The sequence below is a fragment of the Elgaria multicarinata genome, chromosome 4 (assembly GCF_023053635.1).
Source record: "Elgaria multicarinata webbii isolate HBS135686 ecotype San Diego chromosome 4, rElgMul1.1.pri, whole genome shotgun sequence".
NCBI classification, from domain to species: Eukaryota; Metazoa; Chordata; class Lepidosauria; order Squamata; family Anguidae; genus Elgaria; species Elgaria multicarinata.
This window is the reverse complement of record NC_086174.1, coordinates 89,544,816-89,571,195: the sequence shown is the minus strand read 5'-3', so window position 1 is coordinate 89,571,195 and position 26,380 is coordinate 89,544,816. Positions and strand designations below refer to the sequence as shown.

General features: G+C 45.2%; 1 protein-coding gene across 1 annotated transcript; it reads right to left on the bottom strand.

The window, feature by feature from the left end:
• LOC134397790 (amine sulfotransferase-like) lies at window positions 1–26,380 on the bottom strand. The gene is made up of 7 exons (XM_063124751.1): window positions 26,291–26,380; window positions 24,541–24,702; window positions 21,686–21,894; window positions 19,626–19,752; window positions 18,670–18,764; window positions 4,816–4,996; window positions 1–322 (listed from the first exon to the last, which is right to left on the bottom strand). The coding sequence occupies exons 2-7, from the start codon at window positions 24,686–24,688 to the stop codon at window positions 189–191; spliced, it is 894 nt and encodes a 297-aa protein (XP_062980821.1). The 5' UTR covers window positions 24,689–24,702; window positions 26,291–26,380; the 3' UTR covers window positions 1–188.

The window sequence follows — 26,380 nt, the reverse complement described above, 5'->3', positions numbered from 1 at the left end:
AACACTTATTTAAAACATCCCTTTAATATATACCTTCCCAGAAACATTTGATAATATCTTCAGAAAATATTTGTAAAATATTAATTAGTATATTGTTATATTATATTTCAAACTAGTTAACATTTTTAGCAGAGCAAAAAACTGTGCCTGATGAGAGGAAAGTTTTGCCTTCTTACGCAGTGTCCATGCTAAGTGTGGTTTTGCATTTCTTTAATATCCCAGATGAATTTGAGAGGTATGTCTTTCATTTTCTCCCGAAAGACCTTGTCAAATCTTTCACTCTGTGACACTGTCATTATATTTTTCCAGTCTCCAATGGTACCTGATGAGAGGAGAGGATAAAATGAAGTTTTAATTCATTGATGATTTTGCCTTTAATACTAGGGATAGCTCCAGACTCCTCATGCATAAATTCACAGTCTGTTTGTTGCGGGGAGATGAATCAAACGCTTAATCTTCAAATGACCAGAAATGCCTGGTGCTCTCAATGTAGCCCACTAGATACCCATCATGAACAAACATTGAGATGTTCTACCAGGAAAATAAAACACACAGGACAGCCTATGGATACATTTAATAAGATAGTATAATTATTAACTGGTAAAGATAATTGCTTTTCCATGGATAACACACTTCATGCAGGAATTTCAACCGTTATGTGCTTTAGTATTTATATTATTTAAATTATCATTGAATAATTAATGATGAAGATGATGATGATGAAGAAGAAGAAGAAGAAGAAGTAGCAGTAATGAGTTTATACTTCAGCGACACTCTGTTAGTATAAAGGAGTTGGGAATTTGAGGTAAAAGTCACATGTCCTAGGTAGTTTGAAAGGCCTGTAGGTTGTTTTACAAAAGGTTCTTAGAAATATATTTTAACCACCTTGAGAGCTTTTGCTATTGGACAGTATAGAAATTTAATAAATTAATTTACCTATTTATCCTTTCTCTAGCCACTTGTTTTGTCTGTTTGTTTGACCCAGAAACATTACAGTTACCACTAATAATTTATGATATATCAGGAAGACTGGTGACATTTTGAGGGAGAAAGAGCAGTTTAAGAATAACCCCACCCCTGTCAAAAGTGTCCTTCGCAAATTCATTGGCAATGCTTTTTAGCCATGCTGTCTGAAGATATTATTACTTAAAACATTGATAGCGTTTTATTCTTCTTGTATTGGAGTCGGTGGGAAACTATTTTTTTTCATTCTATTGCATTTAGGGTTTGTTTGTTTTGTACCTCTGAAACAAACTCCCATCGGAGGTCCGCCATGCACCGTCCTTGCAGGCTTTTAATAGGGTGAACATAAGAAAAGGAAAGGACTCCTGTATCTCTAACGGTTGTATAGCAAAGGGGATTTTAACAGGTGTCATTCATATGCACGCAGCACCAGGTGAAATTCCCTCTTCATCACAACAGTTAAAGCTGTAGGAGCCCAGCCCTCTTTTGCATCTAGTATAGCTTAAAAACATTTTATTTTACTGTGGGCTTCCCCTGATGAGTACTGTCATTGCTGCTATTATTCTTGTTGGTTTTATTGTCGGTTTTATTGTTTTAAAATGCTATTTTTTCATTATGATTTTATTATGAGAGCCAGTGTGCCAATGAGAGCCAGTGTGGTGTAGTGGCTAAAGTGTTGGACTGGGAGTCAGGAGATCTGGGTTCTAGTCCCGACTTGGACATGTAAACCCACTAGGTGACTTTGGGCCAGTCAAAGACTTTTAGCCCAACCTACCTCACAGGGTTGTTGTTGTGAAAATAAAATGGAGAAGAGGAGGAGGATTATGTACACCGCCTTGGGTTCCTTGGAGGAAAAAAAGCGGGATATAAATTGCTTTTATTATTTTAACTGTTTTTATGTATTTTATTATGGTAAGCCGCCTTGTGCGGGCTTCTGCCCTGGAAGGCAGCCAAGAAATATTTTAAATAAATAAATAAGTACTCTTCTTGTATGCATGTTCTCCAACAGATTCAGGCCACAACCACCACCTGGCAAAACTCCCGTGTGCTGGTCTTGTGGGGAAGGGCTTCCCAATTCTCCTGGGAACCCAGCATGCAAGGAGAAATCTCCCCAAGCGCCTGTCTCCAAGGCAGCTCAGTCCTGCTACCACTCCTCTGCCAAACAGCTGTTTGGTGGGCTGGTGGGAGTGTGTGTGTCTACTTAGAAGTAAGCCCCATTGGATTCAATGAGGCTTCCTCCCAGGTAAATAAATTTAAGATTGTACCCAAAATAAAAAAGAGATTCAAGGAAGCTAGTGAATTAGGAAAGCAGTGGTATCTGAAGCACAGGTGTAGACCATCCACACTTGGGAGCTAAAATGAAATGATAAATCATAAAGGAAATATTTTAATTATTTCATCAATTAATAATTAGTATTTTGTTTTATTACAGCACATCCTAGTACTAAATGCATTGTTTAAAACTGCCTTTGATTATAATGCAATTGCCTATCATTTATAGTGCAATCTACTCAGAAATAAGTCCTACTGAGTATGATGGGACATGCTCCCAATAATGCATATATTTTAAATCTTTTGCTGCTAGTTTCTGTTTGGTTATTTTTTGTAGTTTTAACCTTTCAAATGTTTTTATTGTATTTTATCTTCTGTATTTTTTTTATTTTCATATTTTTCAGCCCTAGTATATTACTATTATAGAAAGCATAACTTTTGGGCACTGTTTATTAAGTTGAAAATGGGTTTGAACTCATAACTCTGGCTTTGAATTTATATTAGATGTTTACATCATGTAAGTTCCTGGATGCAAGAGGCTATTTCAAAGTGAATAATATATTCAAGTCATCCATTAAACAAATCCATGAAATTTATTATTATTATTATTATTATTATTATTATTATTATTATTATTATTATTATTACCATGTTTTATGAAGAAAATTAAGGCTATACACTTTCGGTGGGTCGCATATGTTTTATCTTAATTGTGGAAAAGTGGATGCTCTAGAACAGCCTTCACCAATGGCCATGCTCCCCCCCCCCCCGCCCAGTCTTGTTCTGGCACAGGCATTGTGTACAAGAAGCCGGCCGAGAGCAGCAATGAGCGCACCGTGCGCTGTGACGGGGTCGCAGACTGCTTGCAGAGGAGTCCCCTCTTCGTTTTAATTTTAAAAGCTGTATCTGCCCATTCCCATTATAGGAGGAAAACCGAGTGAGGAAAGGAACGAGGCAGCAGACGAGGATGCAAGAGGGGGACTGCACATGTCTCCTCCCTCTCGCTGCCCATTCCGCTCACTTTGTTTCAATTTTAAAAGCTCCATCTCAGGACATGAAAACAGCGCAAAGGAACAAGGCAGCCAGAGGATGCGATAGGTGGGAAGGCGGGAAATCGGCCAATCACTTTGTCCTGCCCTCGAATTATGCCTACACGTCAAAATGCGATTTAACTCCCCTAAGGACACATAACTTTAATGCAGTGCAAACTCGGATGTTGATCCAAAAGTCACGGTAAATTGCAAATGCGAATATGCGCATTATCACATTAAAAACCCGGCGCTGCAGCAAATGTCCTAAAATGAAAATCTGCGCATTTACGTCGGGGTAAAGAAGCCATATAGACAAGCCCCAGGGGATGGAGGGGGAGGATCTTGCATTATTCTGCTTGCAAGATCCTCCCCTTTGTCCACATGCGAGCACAACATCCCAGGAGGAAGGAGTGATGTTGCGCCCGCCATTTTCTTTTTTTTTATTTTACAGAAGATGAGCGCATGCGCGCTCCAATAAAAAAGTAAGTTTTTTAAAAAAACAGCAACAATCCTGCTCCCCCACCAGCCCCGATAGGCACGGTGTGCCTGAAGAGCTCCATGCCCCATGCCTGTTTCCTGTCTCCTCACGTTTACTTGCGAGGAGGCAGAACAAAGCTGAGACGGGAACCCACACACCTCCCGCAGTCTCGGGATGATCCCTAGACCGCGGGAAGAATCGGGCTAATAGTGGTCCAACTTATTCTGGTGAAATGGAGGGATCAAACCTCCCTGCTCCCGGGATCTCCTGTGTGTCATATGGATGCACAGGGATGGTCCCGGGATGATCCCCAGAATAAACACTAGTCCAGACATGCCCTGGGAGAGAGAATGGAGACAGAAGTGAACCTGCTCAGGGGATCAAATTTAATATATTTCTCATGCCATGAAGAACCTCGGCAGCAGGCCTTCTCTGTGGTGGCACCCACCATCTGGAAGACCCACCCTCATATAGTTCAGGAGGCAGGAAAGGTAATATTTTTTAAACACCTCCTGAAGATATAACTTTTTACACAGGCTTTCCCTGGTTTTTAATGTAGCTGGTTATATACAGCCTTTTTATCTTTTTAAAGTTCTAAATTTGTACTTGATCTATTTTAGGGTGGCCTGATCTTTAGTTTCTTAAGAATGCATTTGGAAATCAGATACTGGACATCTTGTCTTCCCTACTCTCATACTCAACTAATATAGCAATATAAAGTACAGTGGTGCTTGGTCATGAATACCAAGCAAGGGGCAATGGATGTATGCAGATATTAAAATCTTGCAGTTGGTTCTATCCCACCTACAGTGACTGCATGATCATAAACCATAAACGAAATGAGTGTTCACTGCTATGGAAGTAGGTGGTCACTGCTATAGAACTGGCAGAGGGGGCGATTACTTGATCAGAGGGAAGAGTGTTAATCTGTCTTTTTGGCATTTCCCAATGCTGGAAAATACCCAATTTCAGGATTTAACATTTTGAGTTAGTGTATGGTTTAGAATGAAACATTAATATGCCTCATGATGGTTATGAAGATGCAACTTGATTTTCTTGAATTAGAATTACCTTTGCGTAGATGGTTAATGTTCTCCAGCTTGAACATTCTTTCAAGTACAATCTCATTATTTGCCCTACGATCAGCTTTCATATTCTTGAATGTAGCCAGATCCACAACTTTGTCAACCTCCTGGCTGCTTAATTGCTTTCCCACAAAACTGCAGATTTTTAATACGGCACCTCTAAGGTCCTGAAATAAAGAGTTATTTCATTTCGGAGTTTTAAGTTGCAATCCTATACACACTTACCTCGGAGTAAACTCAACTAAATTCAGGGACTGACTTCTGAGTAGGCATGCTGTGAGAGTATCATTACGTTAAGCTTAGTGACCAAAATGTGATAATATCATAAATGTGTTATGTTGAGGTGCCATAAGGCTCTTCATTGCTTTTGTTACATGGCTACCCATATGGAAAACATTATTTCTTAACTCATTGGTGGAAATGAAGATACAGGCAGTTTCTGAAGAAGCTGCCGATTTGGCTGTATTTCAATTACCATTACAAAGATCTTGTTGGTGGATATTAATAGTAACACTAGGGGTGTGCACGGACCCCCCGCTCCGCTTCACTTGCAGATCCGCCATTTTCCGGATCGGGCCGCTCCGCTCCGCCCCCGCTCCGCCCACTTCCGCTCCGCTCCGCTCGGAGCTCCGGATCCGGAGCTCCGTTTTTGCCCCCCATAGGGTTGCATAGAAAGCTAAAAAAGTATACAACTTTTTTTCTGTTCAAGTTAGAAACCTCACGTTTGGCACCATGACACCTCATGGGGGTATACACATGCACGCCAAGTTTCAAAGCAATCCCATCATCCCCTGATTTTTGGGGAATTTTTGAAAATCGGGCACCCCATTCAGACCCCTTGGGATAGCTCCGTCAATTTGCATGTTAGAAACCTCAAACTCGGCACCATGAAAGCTTATCCATGTGTCCACATGGACGCCCAGACTCAAAGCAATCCCATCATCCCCTGATTTTTGGCGCGGCTCTAACCTCTAACGCACCACCCATAACCCTAATTCACACCCCTTTCGATAGCTCCATCAATTTGCACGTTAGAAACCTCAAACTCGGCACCATGATAGCTTATCCACGTGTCCACATGGACGCCAAGTTTCAAGCAAATCCCATCATCCCCTGATTTTTGGGGATTTTTTGAAAATCGGACACCTCATTCACACCCCTTGGGATAGCTCCGTCAATTTGCATGTTAGAAACCTCAAACTCAGCACCATGAAAGCTTATCCATGTGTCCACATGGACGCCCAGACTCAAGGCAATCCCATCATCCCCTGATTTTTGGCGTGGCTTAACTCACCCCAAATTGTCCCATTCTACAACTACGTCAATTTGCATGTTAGAAACCTCAAACTCGGCACCATGATAGCTTATCCACGTGTCCACATGGACGCCAAGTTTCAAGGCAATCCCATCATCCCCTGATTTTTGGGGAATTTATGAAAATCGGGCACCCCATTCACACCCCTTGGGATAGCTCCGTCAATTTGCATGTTAGAAACCTCAAACTCGGCACCATGATAGCTTATCCATGTGTCCACATGGACGCCCAGACTCAAGGCAATCCCATCATCCCCTGATTTTTGGCGCGGCTTAAACTTTTTAACTCACCCCAAATCAAGTCCCATTCTACAACTACGTCAATTTGCACATCAGAAACCTATCCTTTGGTCCCATGACAGCTTACCCATGTGTCCCCATGGACACCAAGTTTCAAGGCAATCCCATCATCCCCTGATGTTAGGGGAACTTTTGAAAATCGGGCACTCCAGTATGTCAGGGATTTAAAGTTGCAATGCAGACAGCTCAATGGGGCCAGTTCCAAGGAAATCCCAACATGCCACGAGATAACCCTAAATCTTCTGGCACATTTGAAAAAGGGATTATTGAACTTGATAAAGTCTAAGTGAGCACAGGAAGGACTTCTCCCCTGAGTCAAAGCAAGACACATACACCATCCCTGCAAGGCGGGAAGGGGAGAAGGGAGGGAAGGCAGGCAGGCAGGCAGGCAGCATGCATTGTAGTGCCGCAAGGATGGCTTGAGCACTAACGCATAGCAAACCAACCCGTAAGCGGGCGCAAGGAGCAAGTGAGGCAAAGATGGCTGGTTCTTTCTTTCTAAGCCAGCAGTTACACCTTGAGGGGCACAGAGGAGGACGATTGGGAGCAAACCAGGCACCAGGCGGGCAGAGAGGCAGGCAGAGTAGGCGAGGAGTCAGTCCTGGCAGATGCCCCACCACAGCAGCACCCCGGGGGAGGCGGGCAGACAGGCAGGCAGGCATGGGTTGGCGGACCCAGAAAAGCTGGTACCTTGCACAAGTAAGCCATAGATCTGCGGGGGAGTCAGTCCCAGCAGATCCAGCTACCTCACAAGGACGGCTCCCAGGCAGGCGGGCAGGCGCATCCACTGTAGTGGCTGTGCTCAACTCGGCGGGCGCACTACAAGACGAGTTGAAGTGAGAGCTCACTTCTCAGGAAACGTAAACTGTCCGTACGCACCAAGTGGCTGTGCTACGGGCGATCGGTCGACTGCTGGAGCTTAGCTTTTTCTCTGAGGGGAAGTCCATGAGTTGAAGTGACAGCTTGCTTCTCAAAGACAGGGTTACAGCGGAAGAGGGGTGGGACGAGACCGGGGAGAGAAGCTGGACCAGCTTCTGCTACTAATCCTCACCCACATCCTGGAGGACCACAGCATCCCACACAAAGTGGCTGTGGTGAAGTCAATGGCTGTCATGAGTTGAAGTGAGTGCTCACTTCTCAGAAAAATTAAACTGTCCGTACACACTAAGTGGCTGTGCTATGGGCGATCGGTGGACGCCTGGAGTACCACCCGCACATAGGGGAAGTCCATGAGTTTCAGTGACAGCTTGCTTCTCAAAGACAGGGTTACAGCGGAAGAGGGGTGGGACGAGACCGGGGAGAGAAGCTGGACCAGCTTCTGCTACTAATCCTCACCCACATCCTGGAGGACCACAGCATCCCACACAAAGTGGCTGTGGTGAAGTCAATGGCTGTCATGAGTTGAAGTGAGAGCTCACTTCTCAGATAACTTAAACTGTCCGTATGCACTAAGTGGCTGTGCTACGGGAGATCGGTCGACTGCTGGAGCTTGGCTCGGCACATAGGGGAGAGGAGCTCGACCAGCTGCTGCTACACATCCTGGCAAACCAGAGCATCCACAGGAGTGGCTGTGGTGAAGTCAATGACTCTCATGAGTTGAAGTGAGAGCTCACTTCTCAGAAAACTTTGCTCCATATGAGACTGGGGATAGAAGCTCGACCAGCTGCTGCGACTAATCCTCCTCTCACCCACATCCTGGAGGACCAGAGCATCCACCGGAGTGGATGTGCTCAACTCGGCGCACTACAAAACGAGAAGTGGCTGTGGTGAAGTCAATGGCTGTCATGAGTCGAAGTGAAAGCTCACTTCTCAGGAGGAAACTTAAACTGTCCCTATGCAGTCAGTGGTTGGGGAGAGAGGCACGGCCAGCTGCGCCTCCACCGTAGGGGCTGTGCTCAAGTGTCTGAACTTGAAGTTGAAGTGAGAGCTCACTTCTCAGATACCTTTAATTGCTCCATATGAGACTGGGGAAAGAAGCTCGACCAGCTGCTGCGACTAATCCTCCTCACCCACATCCTGGAGGAACACAGCATCCAACACAAAGTGGCTGTGGTGAAGTCAATGGCTGTCATGAGTCGAAGTGAGAGCTCACTTCTCAGGAAACTTAAACTGTCCCTATGCACTAAGTGGCTGTGCTATGGGAGTTCGGTGGACTGCTGGAGTACCAGCCGCAATTGGGGAAGTCCATGAGTTGAAGTGACAGCTTGCTTCTCAAAAAATCACCAGACTGGATCACGAATAGTGCATCTGATCCCTGAGCTCTCCAAAGGGCGACCCGTGGACTGCTGGAGTTAACCTCCCTCAATTGGGGAGTGACAGGCAGGCGGGCATGGGCAGGCAGGCAGGCAGGCAGGCAGGCAGGCAGGCAGGCACAAAGGAGCTGGTACCTTGCACAGGTATGCCATAGATCTCTGGGGGACTGAGTCCCAGCAGATCCAGCTACCTCACAAGGACGGCTCCCGGGCAGGCGGGCATGGGCAGGCAGGCAGGCAGGCTTGGGCCGGTGGGCACAAAGGAGCTGGTACCTTGCACAGGTATGCCATAGATCTCTGGGGGCAGGCAGGCAGGCGGGCAAAAAGGAGCTACTAGTTATTGAAGCAGTTACTTTGAGTATGGAAGATTTGTGTGCATGCTTGGAGGATTAACGTTGCTGCTGAGCCCTCCAAAGGGCGACCCGTGGACTGCTGGACTTTACCTCCCTCAATTGGGGAAATGAATGATGAGTTTAAGTGAAAGCTTGCTTCTCAAAGAGGGGTTACAGCAGAAGGGGAAGAGGAAGAGGGGTTGGATGAGACTGAGGAGAGAGAGAGAGGAGAGCATCCACTGTAGTGGCTTTGCTAGTGGCTGTGCTACGGGCGATCGGTGGACTGCTGGAGTACCTCCCACACATAGGGGAAGTGAATGAGTTTCAGTGAAAGGTTGCTTCTCAAAATCAGCACACAGATCAAGGACTCCATTTGATCCCCGAGCTATCTAAAGGGCGACCCGTGGACTGCTGGAGTTTTCCTCCGGTTCCCGGTGGCTGGGATGGGTCTCGGCTTCTCAAAGCCATGGCACTGCTGCATATGCAGTGCAGCTTCTCGTAAGAGAGCTGTCCCACGGACAAACGGTGCATTACTGGAGCTTAGCTTTTTCTCAAAGGGGAAGTCAATGAGTTGAAGTGAAAGGTTGCTTCGGAAGTCTATGGCTTTCATGAGTTTCAGTGACAGCTTGCTTCTCAAAGAGGGCGTTACAGCGGAAGAGGGGTGGGACGAGACCAGGGAGAGAAGCTGGACCAGCTTCTGCGACTAATCCTCACCCACATCCTGGAGGACCACAGCATCCACAGTAGTGGCTGTGGTGAAGTCAATGGCTGTCATGAGTTGAAGTGAGAGCTCACTTCTCAGGAAACTTAAACTGTCCGTACGCACTAAGTGGCTGTGCTACGGGAGATCGGTGGACTGCTGGAGTACCTCCCTCAATTGGGGAAGTCCATGAGTTGAAGTGAAAAGTTGCCTCTCAAAATCAGCAGACTGGTCGAGTAGTCCACTTGATCCCTGAGCTTTCCAAAGGGCGACCCGTGGACTGCTGGAGTTTAACCTCCCTCACCCTCAATTGGGGAAGTGAATGAGTTTCAGTGAAAGGTTGCTTCTCAAAATCAGCACACTGATCGAGTCACCCAGATCCTGGAGGACCACAGCCTCTACGTAGTGGCTGTGCTGAAGTCAATGACTTCCATGAGTTCAAGTGACAGCTTGCTTCTCAAAACCATACTTCTGGATCACGGAGTACGTCTTCCACTCCCAGGGCACTCCAAAGGGCGACCCGTGGACTGCTGGAGAGAGGCAGCCTGGCTAGTGGTGGTGGTGCCAGGCATTGCCTTGCCCCCTGCTTGCACCTCACCTAAACACGTGCAGTCAATCATGGAGTCTTTTGGAACTGGGTGGAAAACTATCCGGATGAGTTGACTAAGCTGTACCGGACGCCACAGAAATGAAATGAACTCAAGTGCGGTGCTTTGCCCTCACAGTCAGTCACACACACGCACGGTGACAAACTCTGCCTAGTGCCTACAGAGACGAATGTAATGATTCAGAGTTGATGTTGTGAACTGTAACACAGCCACTAAATAATAATAATAATAATAATAATAAGAAGAAGAAGAAGAAGAAGAAGAAGAAGAAGAAAAATATAATAAAAATAATAATAAAAAGAAAAAACCAGCCTGCCTGAACTGTAGTGTGCCTGCCAACCAAAGGAGGGGTGGAATTAAAGGGAGGGGAGCCTGCCTGTCACTCCCACGAGGGTTTGAGGGTGGGGTATCCCAGCAGGGGGAGATTGCCCTTCAGAAAGACCAGCTGCTCCACCAAGTCCGGCTCCAAGCGAGAGCGGTGAGGGGTCACTATGTCGCCCGCCATAGAGAACACCCTCTCGCTTGGAACACTGGTGGGTGGGCAGCTGAGTCGATCCATGGCCACCCGCGACAGGTCCGGCCAAATCTGAAAGCGGGATGACCAGTAGGCCAGGGGGTCCATGGAGCAGTCCTCCATGGGCTCTGACAGGTAACGCTGCATGGTGGTTGCAGCGTCATCCTGGCTGGTGGCTGGGGAGGGTCTCTGCCCAACCACGGCGTGCAGAGCCTCTTCCCAATACCCCTCGCCTGTGCTGCTGCTGGGAGGGATGCACGTGAGGCTGCTGCTGGTGCTGCTGGTGCTGCTGCGGGGAGGGGTGGCCTGCTCCTCTGCCTCACTCTGCCCCACCCTCTTGGCCCATGCCGCCCGCACTTCGCCCACCAGCGTTTCCACCCAGTGCTGCCTGCTATTTGGCCCACAAAGCCCATCCTTCACACGAGGGTCGCACATGGCTGCCAACATGTGGACCCTATCGGTTTGGATGGGCTCCAGCCTCCGCGTCAGGCCGTCCCTCAGCCTAGTCACTGCTTCGCGGACCTCGGGCTCGAAGCGCCTGCCGGTGACGGGATCCCTGTACTCCAGAAAGTCGCCCATCTGTTTCTGGAGATGCCTGCATACAGGGATCACCTGGCTGAGGAGGGCAGAGCTTTTGCTCAGGGTCTCGGTGGCGTTCAGGAACGGCTTGAGGACCGCCACCAGCTGGGACATGGCGTCCCACTGCTGCTTGCCCATGTGGTGGACGCCCATGTCCCTGACCCTGAACAAGTCGTGGATGGCACGCTGTTGCTCCACCATCCGCTCCAGCATCAGGTAGGTGGAGTTCCAGCGTGTCACCACATCCTGCACTAGCCTGTGCTGCGGGAGATTCAACTCCTCCTGCTTCTCCCGCAGCAAGCGACTGCCCTTGACGCTGTGGTGGAAATGGCCTGCCACCTTTCTGCAGCTCTCCAGGAGGTTACGGATCCCGGACAGGGGACCGAGGTTGGGCTTGCTGCTGCCCATCCCAAGGCCATCCCTCACCACCAGGTTCAAGACGTGCGCGATGCAGCGGACGCCCTCGAATCCGCTGTCGCGCACCGCCTTCACCATGTTGGCTCCCCCGTCCGTGACCATGTAACCGCGGGTGACCTTCTGCCCAGCTAGCCACCCATCCACCATGCGGTTCATGGCCTCCGTAATCTCCGCTGCCGTGTGGGACTGGTCCATCACTTGCGTGTGGAGGAGGGCCCAGCAGTAGCCCTCCTTGCCAGTCCCTGTAGTGCTGGATCCTTCCTGCCCCACGGCTGCCCACCAGTGTGCCGTCAGGGACAGGTAAGCGTGCACTCCGCCCTCGCTGGACCAAATGTCCGAGGTGAAGTGCACCATCCGTGCCTCTGCCTGGCACAGACGACCCAGCACTAACTCCCTGCAGGAACGGTACAGGGAAGGCACCACCCGCCTGCTCAGGGTGGTGCGACACGGCAGCTTATAGTATGGCACCACAAGCGCCATCAGCCTCTTGAAGCCTGCGTTGTCGACGAGGCTGAATGGCTGGTCGTCCAACGCCACCATCTCACCGATTGACATGGTGATCTGGGAGGGCGTTGGAAAACGCCATCTTGTGGTTCCATACTTCCCCCACCCCATTTCCGGCAGGGTTGCCTGCCTAACCCTTGTGGGGATGGGAGATGGAGAGCTGAGAGTGGAAGTGCCAGCAGCAGCAGCAGCAGCAGCCTTCGGCTTTCCCCTGGAACCAGTCGCCTTGCCCGCCTCTTTCCCCATCAAGACCGACTGGTGCTGCCTATGAAGATGCATCTTCATGCTGCTGGTTCCATAATGCCCTGTCGATGAACCCCTGCTTAGGCTGAGTTTGCAGTGGCGACAGACAGCAAAGCGGGGATCCGCTCCCAACTCAAAGTGGTCCCACACGATGCTTGTCTTTCGTTTCCGTGGTGACACCACCAATTGCCCGCCTGAGCTCTCTGGTGTTGCCACAGAAACAGGGGTGTGGGATGAGACTGGGGAGAGAGCCTCGGCCTGCTGCTGCTGCTCCTCCTCCTCAGCCCCCACATCCTGGAGGCCCACCGCCTCCTCCTCCTCCCCCTCCCCCTCGTCTAGGTCCATCAGCGGGCTCGTGGGCTGAAAGGATAATGAAGGTGTTGGGGATACTCCTCCTCCTCTAATGCCACCTGCCCCTTGTAAAGGGGCACTTTTCCCATTCCCACCCTCAAAAAGAGAACGCCGGGCACAAGTTGCAGAAGAGAGTGGCTCTGCCTGCTGCTTGTCCTGCTTCTGTTTTGGAGCAGTCAGCCAAGGAGTTGCCCGTTTGATTTTCACAGGAGGAGAGACAGCCTGCTTACTGGTGCCAGCCTGAGCCTTGCTGCTTTCAGCACGCCTGCTCCCTCTTTTCATGATGACTAATAAAATATTAATACTACTAATAATATGTATAAGGTACTACTAAGAATATGTATAAGAAGAATATATGTTTAAATGTAGGGAAATGGGACAAGAAGTGTGTATGCTGTATAAAAAGAATAAAATATTATACTACTAATATAGTATGTATGAGAATATACTAATATATATACTACTAAGAATATGTAATAATATGTTTAAGAATATTACTAATAAATGTAGGGAAATGGGACAAGAAGTGTGTGTATGCTTTCCCCAAAATGCTCAATCTGTGGCTGCCTGTTGCACTTCACAAAAGCAGCACACTCAGTCCAAGTTACACAGAGAAGAAAAAGAGAATAAAATTTTTTTTGGTATTTTTTGGTATATAGAAGATAGAAGGAAACACAATCAGGATTTAAGAGAGGGGAGGGGGGAAAAGAACCAACCAAACACTACTACTAATATGTATAAGAAGAATAAAATATGAATACTACTAATAATATGTATGAGATACTAATATACTACTAAGACTATGTAAAAGAATATAATAAAATATGTTTAAGAATATTACTAATAAATGTAGGGAAATGGGACAAGAAGTGTGTGTATGCTTTCAAAAGAAAGCTTTCACAAAAGCAGAACAGTCGGGGGGGGCAACCAACCCAACCCACCAAACACACACTCCAAAATTTAAAAATAAAGTTTATATTAAATCAAAGTAAGGGAAAAACACAGGGCAAACTAAGCTATAAGTCAGAAAGAAGCAAACAAACACACACACACACGCCAAACTAAATCTATCCTAATCTATCTCCAAAGTCCAAAGCAGGAGCACTAACTAACTAAGTGTTCCCTCGACGAACGCCAACCCACAAAGAGACACAAAACAGAAAGTTCCCAGGGTGGGTCTGCCTTAGTCCCCCCTCCAACGCTGGGATTGGAGGATGATGCTTTCTGAGGAGATCAATTCTCATCAGGATTGGGAGTTGAATGTGCCTGTCATCGCTTCCAAAAAAAAAAAAAAAAAACCCAAACCCCGATTTTTAAAAAAATATTGCACAAGAACCACAGGACGCAGAAAGTTGAGAGTAGTCTCAAAATGACCCCCATCCACAACTCTCTGTGCACAAGAATTTTCAGAACGATAGCTTAAACCCCCCCCCAGTTATCCCCGATTCTTTCCCTCAATGCAATCCTATGGGCGAAAAGCCGAAAACGCCGTTTGAGCCGCGCGGTTGACCCGATTTTAAAAAAAATATAGCACGCGACCCGCACAACGCAGAGAGGTGAGAGTGGTCTCAAAATGACCCCCATCCACGACTCTCTGAGCACAAGAATTTCCAGAACGATAGCTTCAAAAAGAACGTAGTTATCCGCGATTATTTGCCGCAATGCAATCCTATGGCGAAATGTTTTCAAGATGGCGACCGGAGCGCTCCGCCTGAACTAGGAGCTCCGAAAAATGTCCGCTTCTCTTCGCCTTGCTTCTAGGGGTCCGCGGTCCGCTCCTACTCCGCCTCTGGATAAGGCGGAGCAGGCCAATCCGCTACTGCTTCTACGCTCCTAATCGGAGCGGATCACACCCCTAAGTAACACTTCTAATTAGTTTTGTATAATACATCAATACTATGAGAAGTCTGCTCTCTGGTGGAAGGAGACTAAAATGCAGTAGAATCCAACTTTGTTTTTTGTTTTTTGAAGAATGGCAGCGGGGTGCTGTGGTGATGGAGAGAAAGTGCATTTTGTTTTTTCTAATCACAGCTGCATAGGTGGGCAGTTTCTTCCTTTTCAGCCACTTTGTGACTTAAATGTCTTCTATATATATTGAGAGGGTTAAGTGGGTTGGGGACGCCTGTAACAGAACAATAGAAGCAGGTTTTGATATGGCAACTGCAGTTTTGTGTGAGACTGAAAAAGTGGGAGAAGGCTGGTTCTGAGCTCTGGGGGCTGTCTATACATTTTAAAAGCTCCGGCATGGTTGTGCAGTGGTGCTGCATCCGTTATACAATGCAGCAACCACCTCGCAGCAACCACGAGACTTTCCCACAAAGATGCGGATTTAAAAAGTCGGGGACTTACCCTGACCTTTTACGCTGGAGCAATGCCTCTGGTGTCAAGACAGAGGCATTCCCAGGTGGTAGGGTGACCATATGACAGGTAAAAATCCAGATTTGTCAGTATTTTTTGGTCACAAATCCAGGAAGGCGGAATTATGAAATCTGAAGAAAAATCCGGATTTTTTTTCCATCCTCCCCAGCCAAACTGCAGCTCTACTTTAATGGGAATTCATGAAAATGCTTATATCTCCATCATTTTTAAACATAAAGAGATGAAACTTGGCACGCTGATAGCGTTTAGGTAGGGCTTTAGTTATGCCCAATAGAAAACAGATCTGTTGTTCTGTTGATTTTTAGGATTTTTTTAAAAAAATTGAGGTTTTAAAATTATTTTTTGAAAATCTGTCATTTTTAAAGATAAAGAGTTCATAGAATCATAGAATAGCAGAGTTGGAAGGGGCCTACAAGGCCATCGAGTCCAACCCCCTGCTCAATGCAGGAATCCACCGTAAAGCATCCCCGACAGATACTTGTCCAGCTGCCTCTTGAAGGCCTCTAGTGTGGGAGAGCCCACAACCTCCCTAGGTAACTGATTCCATTGTCGCACTGCTCTAACAGTCAGGAAGTTTTTCCTGATGTCCCGCTGGAATCTGGCTTCCTTTAACTTGGGCCCGTTATTCCGTGTCCTGCACTCTGGGAGGATCGATTCTGTAGCCAACTGTGAATCCACCTAATAGTTGTTCCATCTAGCCCATTTTTAGCTAGTTTGTTAATCAGAATGTCATGTGGTACTTTGTCAAAAGCTTTGCTGAAGTCAAGATATATGACGTCCACAGCGTTCCTACGGTCCACAAGGGAGGTTACCTTATCAAAAAATGAGATCAAATTTGTCTGACAGGACTTGTTCTTGACAAATCCATGTTGGCTTCTAGTGATCACCGTATTGATTTCAAGGTGTTTACAGATTGACTTCTTTATAATCTGCTCCAGAATTTTCCCAGGGATGGATGGTCTGTAGTTCCCAGGTTCCTCCTTTTTGCCGTTTTTGAAGATAGGGACAACATTAGCCCTCCTCCAGTTAGCCCTCCTCCATACTTGGCACCATGGTAGCTCTTAGTCAGGGCCTTCGCCATACCAAATTTGAAACAGTTGCGTTCATCCGTTGATTTTTAGGATTTTTTTAAAAAATTGAGGTTTTAATTTTTTAAAAAGCAGTTATTTTTAAAGATAAATAAGTGAAACTTGGCACCATGGCAGTTTTTAGGTAGGGCCTTAGCCATACCAAATTTGAAGCAGATCCATTCATCATTGATTTTTAGGATTATTTTTTTTAAAAAATGGAGTTTTAAAATTATTGTTTTAAAACACTGCTGGCGCCATATCTTTCAAACTGAGGTTGTCGAACCTCTTCTTTGGGATCTTGAACCTTCAGCATTTTCAGCCCTTGGCATAAAGGGGATCTCCAGTTTTTAGCTAAGAAGTGCTGGGCGAGCAGGGCATCTTTCCTGTTGCAGATTTAATGGACAGTTGAATTTTTCTTAATTGTGTGGTGTAACATCAGATACATGACCAAGGCTATGTTTGCATGGGCACACCCTCTTGGTGCTGGACACCCCCCCCTTGGGGGCTGGACATCTTGTCCTCCTTTTTCATTTCCAAAATATGGTCACCCTACCAGGTGGGAGGCAACCCCTGATTGGTCACTGGAAGCCAGAGCAGGAGGCAGGCCTGGAAAGCCAAACGGCCACCGGAATGCCTTCTGCATTGGGATTAGCCCCCGCCACCTCGCAGCAGCGAAAGCGCAGGGTTTTCCCAAAAGCGGCAGCAACCCAATGCCATGAAGGCAGCCTTGTAGAAAGCACTTTTCGGGATCAGCCCCTCTGGAGATCAAATGTGGGGTGTAAGCTGTCTGCCTCCATCTGTCTTCACTCTCTATATCTACAAATAAATTCAAATACACACCGTAATTCCCCAGCGATCCTTCCTTTCAGAGGAAACAAAGTGCAGGTAAGCACTGCTCCCCTGGAACTTCTCAAACTTCAAGGAAGTTCAATGCTCAGATAAAAAATAAATATTATCAATGCAGCGGAAGACTAGGAAAGATCCTAACCAATTTTCTTCTTTATATACCTGATTGCTGGGGGTGGGGGAGGAGCATTCCTAGAGCACTTCTACGTGAGGTTGTTATTGCAGGAAGATGATTGGTCCCTCATGGAGCCTCCTGGGGTTTCTCTTGCTTTTTTGACTTTTATCCAGCAGATAAAAAGATCAGAGATAACCCAAGGAAGGTTAATCTGACATGTTGCCAGCACCATCTAGAGGCTGAAAAGTGAAACATATAGAACTTTGCTGAGAAAGAAAGTCCTTGATTCAAAGCATGTGTCTGCCCATGTAAAGAGGCTGATCTTACTCCCACAAAGAATCCAGAAGCAGAAGCCCCAGTAAGGCTGTGGAGTTTTAGCATTATTTGGTGAAGCCCTTAATGGTTATTAAAAAAGAGAATCCAAAAGCTGAGTGTGTCTTTCAGCATGACTACTTTTGTTTTTAGTTATATTCTTGGTCTATCTTGTTTATGTATTTTTATTTTATTTTACTCTTTTTTAAAGAAGGTGTAAAAACAGAGAGAACAAAGAGTAACAGCATAGAAACCCATCCCTTCTGTGTTAGGCTGATTTCAGGCTTCATGTAGCCAGTCCAGCCCTGTTTAACTTCTATGACAAATATTAAAACTCTGCTATGTGTTAAATCTGCCCTTCCTCCTTCCTCTCTCCCTTTCCCTTCCTTCTAAAAGTGACCTGTTTTTCAAGAAGCAAGTGAAGGTGGAGCTGATATTCCTATGTAATGTTGCTGCTGCTAATCATCATCATCATCATCATCATCATCATCATCATCATCTTCCATAGCACTGAAAGCACGAAAAGCACTTTGCAATGCTTACGTCTTCCATCTCTGTTACCAGACAGGGCTGTCATTATAATTCACACCTTAATCTGAGGGTGCAGTGACATAAACACTCCCTCTGGGCTTTTAAAAGCCAAGCAGAAGGGTTTTTTGTAATGTTCCAAGAGACCTCCCAAAAAGTGTCTGGCCCATTTGGAAATTTCAGAGAAACACCATTCCTTTCTCCCCACCCTGCTTGCTTTGTTAAGATGTAGATATAGAAAAGTGGTGTCTAAAGAAGCCTGGAAAGCCCTTCTTCCTTGCACAAAAGAGATAGTTTTACAAGGGCAAAGATTCCAGGGCTGACTTCTCGACTCCCAAATTCTTATTTAAGGAGGCCATCTTTACTTTACTTTAGTAAAAGTCTTGCGTGCAGCAGGGATTTCCACATGCTGAAGCCGAACACTCTATCCATTGAGTCATATTGGCTCGTGAGAAGAAAAGCGATCAGTATCTCACCTTAATCATCTCCTCATAAGAAAGGAAGAGAACATTGAACTCATTCTTATGGGTGTACCACCCTTTCACGTGATCAAAGATAGAGTTGCAAGCAACTGTTGGCCAAACAAAGAAAGAAAGAAAAATCAACACCTTTGTTCAGTGTTTCTCCCTTGTCTTGTTTGTAATAGAAACTGGGCAGGGGGCCATAAGATTTCCCATGCAGCAACGGTTGCTACAAATGTCCAAGAACATGTTCCAATGCAATAATGGTGATGTGTTGCCTGCAGGCTACAGCTTGAAAGAGAAGGGGTGGGGTGGGGTCTGGCTGTTAGACATGTACCAGCTAATAGATCACATAATAATTTGCTAATCTGGTACTCATCTAAATTCCCTGTTTCTTGCCCCAGCTGAGCAGGTGAGTGGCAAATTAGATGTCTGAGTCATCTATACAGTTTGATGTCCCCTTACTCTTCTTCAAATGTCATAAGCAGAGTAAGTCTAAGTGTTTATAAAGTGTGGGAAAGCTACATGGCAGATAATCTACTGCTTTCCAAATCCTGCCTTCTCACTGCGGAGGTGGGAGAACATTTTAATCTGGCAGAGGGAAATGAACTTTGCTCGCTTCACGTTAGCATTATTACAGGGCCTAATCCAAGAGATGAGAGGGTAGTAAGGTGGCAATGGATCAGGTGGATCCAAAGCTGCCACCCAGAACCCCTAAAAACTCCCTGAATTGTGCACTAATGCTGATGGAACATTGCTGTCGCTGCTCCTACGCCTGCAAAGCGTTCCGTGGCCTCTGGGGCAGACAGGCTGCCCTACCAGCAAAAGAGGACTTCTGCCCCATCCTAATCCCACTGAGCAGACCTTTGGATGGGGGTTAGGAAAAGGCCTCTTTGTTCTTTGCAGTTGATTGTAAACTAGTTGTTTGCATTTAAACGCTTTATTTTAACAGCACCACTTTTCAGTCTTACCTTTCCCAGCTAAATAACTCTGCATGAAGTCCTCCAAATCAGATGATTTTCCTAATCCTTCTGTTGGGTTTATATAAAGAAATAAGGATGCCATAGCATCTTTAGGATTTCTGTATACATAAATGACCTGTAAGATGAAGACAAAATGTTTAGCTTTTGCAGAAAATTAGCAGATTCTGTGAGAATGCACGTAACATTCATGTCAAACTGAATTTGTTGTACTTACCTGAGACCTACATTTTATTGCAAAAGCTTACAAGCTTTAAAGAATGAAAATAAAGGTCATGCATATGAAGTGCTTTGTTTCATTTTTCTAAAATTAAAAAAATTGAGACCATGTATCCATCTGCATACTTTTCCTGTGCAAGAATTAATAACATTTTTTTAAAAAATGGTAAATATAGCAAGATGCCCTAGATACCATTTTGTGATCTCTTTCTCTTTCTTTTTCTTTCTTTCTAATTTTGGGAACAAAATTTTGCTGACAATCTAGAACCCTTTGCCCATTTAATGAGATTTGGATAGAGTATTGTGAGATTGTGATAGAAAGAGACTGTGTAGTGGTTCAAATGGGCTTGTTTAGGGTGACCATATGGAAAGAAGGGCAGGGCTCCTGTATATTTAGCAATTGCATAGAAAAGGGAATTTCAGCAGGGCTGGATCTACACTAGTCTTATAACATTGCTAGTGTCCGTTTCTAACGTGTTTATCTGTATCGGTTCTCTGTATCACGGGGGGCAAACTAGTGTTACTTACGTTTCGCTGTAATGGTACTTCAGGGCACACTGTTCAATCCTTTCCATTCTTCCTCTTCTCTGAGAGTAAGCAGAGCTGCTCAGTTTGCTCTGCCTCGTTCCTAGCTCCTCATTCCTGCCTCGTTCCTAGCCAGCAGTGCATAGTCATAAGCACACACAAACTCCCTCCCAAAACATCTTAACACAAGTCCCAGAAAATAGCCTGAATGCATAGGAGCCAGCCACTTTGCTGAAGCTAAGAAGGTCAGGGTTTGGATGGGTGACCAAATTGAAAAGTTTTAGCAGCGCAGAAGGGGAGGCCTGTTTTTGGCAGCCCCAGCTGTTGGGATTATTTCAAACACACCATTTAAGCCCCGCTGGTTAGAGTTTTAGACTGCTGGCAGAGACTCATGTTAATTTTCCTGCACGGAGCTACAGCGATCCTTTGCTTACCAGGAAGTGATTTGAGCGTTCCTCAGCTCCTTTGCAAAGAGGGGGGAAATGTTAAAAAAAATCATAAAAAATCAACAGATGACCCAATTCGATTCAAATTTGGTATGCTTAAAGCTCTCCCTAATATCTATTACTGTGCCAATTCTGGTGTCTTTATCTTTAAAGCTTACGCAGATGTAAGCATTTGTTTAAAATCCTGCTCCTGCACCTGCAGCAGCGGCTCAGAATTAGGGCGGATCTTTTGCAAAAGGAGCACAATTAAGGCAGGATGCACGGGAGTACTTCACAATAAAAGCAGATTTTAAGGTGGAAAACTTCTGAGTCCTTTGCAGGCAATTGTCAGTGATTTCACAGTATAACACTGGTGTGATAAAGCTCCAACTGCTGTAGCAGGCAAAGCGAAGGAAGGAGAACAGGAAGTAGGCGGAGCAAACCCAGCAGCTCTGCTACTCTCAGGGAAGAGGAAGAGGAAAATTACCGGTAGAACGAGGCACATGGATCAGTAGCAGTACTACAACTAAGCAACAAGAAAGGGGTCAATGAAATAGAACCAGTAAGTACAACTCATTTACAACGTTAGAGATACAGGGTCACGTAACGCTGTGCATCACAGTTACCCATTCAAAGCGTTAGAATAACATCAGTGCAGATTCCCACCAGGTGTCATTTGTATGCATGCAGCACCTGGTGAAATGCCCTGTTTTTCACAACAGTTAAAGCTGCAGGAGCTATATTAGAGTGACCAGATACAAAAGAGGGCAGGGCTATCCATATATACAAAATATATACAAGTATACATGTATAGATTTTACATCCAGAAGCTAATTTATCGATGGTTGTTTTAATTGGAAATGCGTAACAAGATTTGCTTACTTTCCCTTTTTTGTCTTTCAGCCCCTTTGGAACCAAATAATAAGGCAGGTGGGCCATTATGATACGAGGTGATGGTTGCTGGGTAAAATCCACATTAGTTACGTTGTAATCTAGAAACGGAGCCTGCTGGTATGTGGTCATGTTCTCAGTTCCATTCCGGTGGCTTTCATTCAAAATCAAGCACAAAATGTTCTGGGTCCACACCGTTCCTAGAAAGGAAAATCAAGTTGTTTAAAATCTTGCTGAATTACCCAAGCTTGACATAGGCATATGTCATGGTGCCATAGGCATCCGCTCATAGGGGCAAGGGGGTGCAGATGCTCCACCCCTGGACTGCATGCTGAGAAAGACAACAGTGGCTACTTGTGCTGTGCCTGCCCCCATCAACCTCTACTCTCAGTTTCCAGTCGCACGGGCAAAGCTCAGGATGGAAAGAGGAAGTAAACAAAGACCATGTGGCCCATTCAGGGGCCGTTTTTATTGTGCCACTTCTCCTGCACACAGCAGGAGATTGAGGCACATTCCATATTAAAAAAAGAAGTTGGATTAAAAGGGGTCTATTTTGAGATGGAAAAAGGAGCAGAAGGAGTGAGAGGCACACGGCAGGTAGACGTCATCTAAAGGACATGCGAACATCCATAAGTGAGCAGTAGCAAGCGTGTGATAAAACGCTTGTCTGATGATGCCCCATATTCGTTTATAAAGTAATGTGTGGGGTCATTCCATTACTTAATCAAATTATTTCCTCTGTCACTCCCTCGAATATTAACTTAAGTGTCGAGTACCAACAATATTCTTGTTAAGATAGAGCCACTGTGAGCCTGTTTCACAGAAAACCATTTGTTGCAGTAATGCTCCTGTGTTCTTTCTGTGTCCAATATGCTGAGATGAGAGTGGTGGATAGATATCTAATTTTTGGTGTGACACTGATGATCAGAGACGGCATAAGATCAAGTTCATTTCTGTACGTAAACATATTTTCTATGCTTAACTACAACTTATTGTCAATAGTAGTAAATCCTCTGACCTATCACTGGGGTTTGGAAGGGAATTATTTCAAAATAAATAAACCCCAATGCAAATACTTGTATGATTTGTATTATGTATAGGTAGTCATCTCCTGGCAATCCACATAAAGTGATATCAACCAATGGTTATAGAAAGGTAAGGGCATGGATTTTAGGTGATAATGATTAAAAAGCTCTCAATTACAAGGAGCTCTAACCTACCACACACGCCCACACACCGTGCCGCAAATCATAGACAGATAAACATATGTGCACACACAATAATGTGTGTACACACACACACACACACACCAATGGAGCTTAGTTCAAGTTATAGTTATGTCAATGGACACATCTCTTATTTCAATGAGTTGGAAGAAGAGTTTACAACCTGTTGGCATTAGTAATCAGTGGGACAAATGGGAACAACTAGGAAGTTTACTGAATTATACCGATTCAGACCAGAATTTTCTACCCTGGAAGATAATGGCTGTTTCCATCCCCATCGGTACCAGGGATCCAACTGAACCAAGAAAGGATGCACTCAGTTCAACCTTTGAGCGATGTGGATGACTTAATGTTGTTGTATGCATCAAATGAAGACATTACTTTGTACACAGTATGTGCCATACTTTTCAAAAACGTTTATTTCTGCAAGGATGTACAATTGTTTGATCAGGGGGTACCATAACACCCTGAGGGGACCTCCAGTGATGCCCTCTGAAGCTCTCTACTCCCTGACACCTTCAAAAAATATTTTTAATAAAAAATTTGGGAAAATATCAGGGCACCAGGTTCTCCATCCCATTCCTGAACCGCTGCACATCAGCTGCAGCAGGCAGGCAGGGAGGGAAGGAAAGAGTTGCTTTCTGGCCCTATCTAATACGTGTCCACCCAAACAGACCTTTCCCCATTGCTCATTCTTTCTCTCCCTGCCCAGTCCCAGTCTCTAGCCTCACTATTCCTCTCACCAAACCCCTTTTCTCACCATTTATTTTCTTTCCCTTTCCCTAGCCTTCTTCCTCTTCTTTTCTAGCGACATTCTCTTTCTCTCCTCTACCCCTTGCCATGCTACGTCCCCCTCCGTCCTCGCTATTTATCTCCACCACCAGCAGCTCGTTAGCTCATTTTTAACTAGCCAGCCATTATGTGTGTAGCCACATCCTCCATGGGAGCCATTTTATGCTGCTGCCCACTGCAGTTTCTCCACATTCCAAATGTGAGTCCAAAAAGGTTGGGGTCCCCTGGTTTACATTTTTATTTGCATGTATATTTTCAAAATGTAATTTAGAGAAATGTATCACTGCATCTGGAGCAGTGTGAAAGGCAGTACATGCTAGTCTGACATGCAGAATGATTTGGAATGTGGACAAGTTTGATAAGGAAATCATAGGAGTAGCCTCCATAGTGTAAATTAGATAATACACTTTGAGCATAACCCAAAAGGTTGTACACATAAAATCATAGGAGTACCCTCCATAGTGTAGATAATACACTTTGAGCATAACCCAAAAGGTTATACACATAACATACTGAAGATTTGTTATTGTTTAAAGAAGGAAGCTGTAGAACACACTTCTTGGAGTGGCCTAACATGTGCATTTAAATCATATTTAATACTAATAGACCTGCCAAAGACCTCTAGGAATGGCAATATATCCAAAGTTATGTTTGGTCCATATATTTTACAGCACAATCATAGGCATGTGCACTTAGAGGCAGGCCCCTCAAGGGTTTTAGTCCCAAATATATTTGTATAGGATGGCAGCCTTAAAATACTTAGGTTCAAAACAAACCTATTCCTAAATAAAATCAAAATAAAATCACTGTATTATATAGAATTCTTACCAGATTTTGGATAAGTGACTATAAATATATCACTATCCCTGACTTCAAGTTCTTCTATTGTCTCAAGATATTCCAGTTTGACATGGTCTGATAAAAAGTAATGTCCTTTAAAATTAAGTAGGTGTGGTGGTATCTTGGTTTCTTCCATAACCAAAGGGCCTGCTGTAAAAGACAGAAGTCATTAACAACTTTCCCCATTAGGCTTCTTAGCCATCTGTATTCATATAGGCACCAATCTTGGCTCTTCCATGAGCAGCCCACAGCAATGGGGTTTCAGGTAGCTGGCTATGCCTCCTGCAGGAAATTCTGCAATATGGAGAATGAGAAGAGCTGAGTGTGGTGAACAGATCATGCACCCAGGTGACGTAGCAGCATTTTATTTCATTTTGAGAGCCCCTGCTTGGAAAATATAAGGCAGGGGCAACAAACTCCCTTTTCTGGTTCAGACTTGAAGTGTCCTCTACATGGAAGAAAGGACATAAGAAACTGCCTTAAACTGGAGAGGGATCCACCAGGTCTGCTGCCATCTCCACCAGCTGGCTATGAATCTCCAACGGGTAGTGAGAAGAGTTCCAGAGCAGTAGTAGAGGACCTGCTTTCAGTGCCAGAGATCCTAGGTTCAACCTCGGGCAACTCCACGTAGAGCTCGCAAAGACCCCTGGGGAGTCACTGCCAGTAAATGTACACAATACTGAGCTAGATAGACCAATGGTTTGACCTGGGCTTTAGCTAGATCTAAGGTTTATCCCGATATCGTCCCAGGGTCATCCCTGTTCATGTAAATGACACACAGGATATCCTGTGAGCAGGCAGGGACGATCCCGAGATAAACCTTAGGTCTAGCTAAGGCCTTAATAAAATGTAGTTTCTTCTGCCCCTCCTCGCCGTGTTTCCTGAGATATTTCCTAACTTCAGGGTTGTTCCATACTATTAAGAAAGAGGAAGATGTCCTTGTTTATAGAAAGAATATAATTATAATAGGAATGCTCCTTGTTTCATACATAGGATGGGAAATTCTTCCCATAATCTGAACATTCTTTCACACATTTTATCTCTAAAAAGTTCTAACTCTATGATCAGAGGTCTAGAAACAAAGCCCTATGAAGAGAGACTGAAAGAACTGGGCATGTTTAGCCTGGAGAAGAGAAGATTGAGGGGAGACATGATAGCACTCTTCAAATACTTAAAAGGTTGTCACACAGAGGAGGGCCAGGATCTCTTCTCGATCCTCTCAGAGTGCAGGACACGGAACAACGGGCTCAAGTTAAAGGAAGCCAGATTCCGGCTGGACATCAGGAAAAACTTCCTGACTGTTAGAGCAGTGCGACGGTGGAATCAGCTACCTAGGGAGGTTGTGGGCTCTCCCACACTAGAGGCATTCAAGAGGCAGCTGGACAACCATCTGTCAGGGATGCTTTAGGGTGGATTCCTGCATTGAGCAGGGGGTTGGACTCGATGGCCTTGTAGGCCCCTTCCAACTCTGCAATTCTATGATTCTATGATTCTATGATTCTATTCATGACATTTATCAAACCAAAACTTTTACACTGGAATAAAAAATAAGAAAAAAAACATTTAGGTACTTCACTTCTTACACCTGTGGGGAAAAATGTTATTATGGGCAAAATTGTCAAACCATTATATTAAACTCATGATGGCAAGCATTATGTTGCATGCAGTCAAGCATTTTCCTAATAAATGATTGCTATAACCCCATGTCATATTGCTAATAACAACAGTTCAGAATTACCTGTGCGAGTTTGCCTTGATAATTCTTAAATACTGGTTTGCTAATAACACCAAGCAGAACAGAATGAAAGGATAGCTTCTGAGTCCTCAA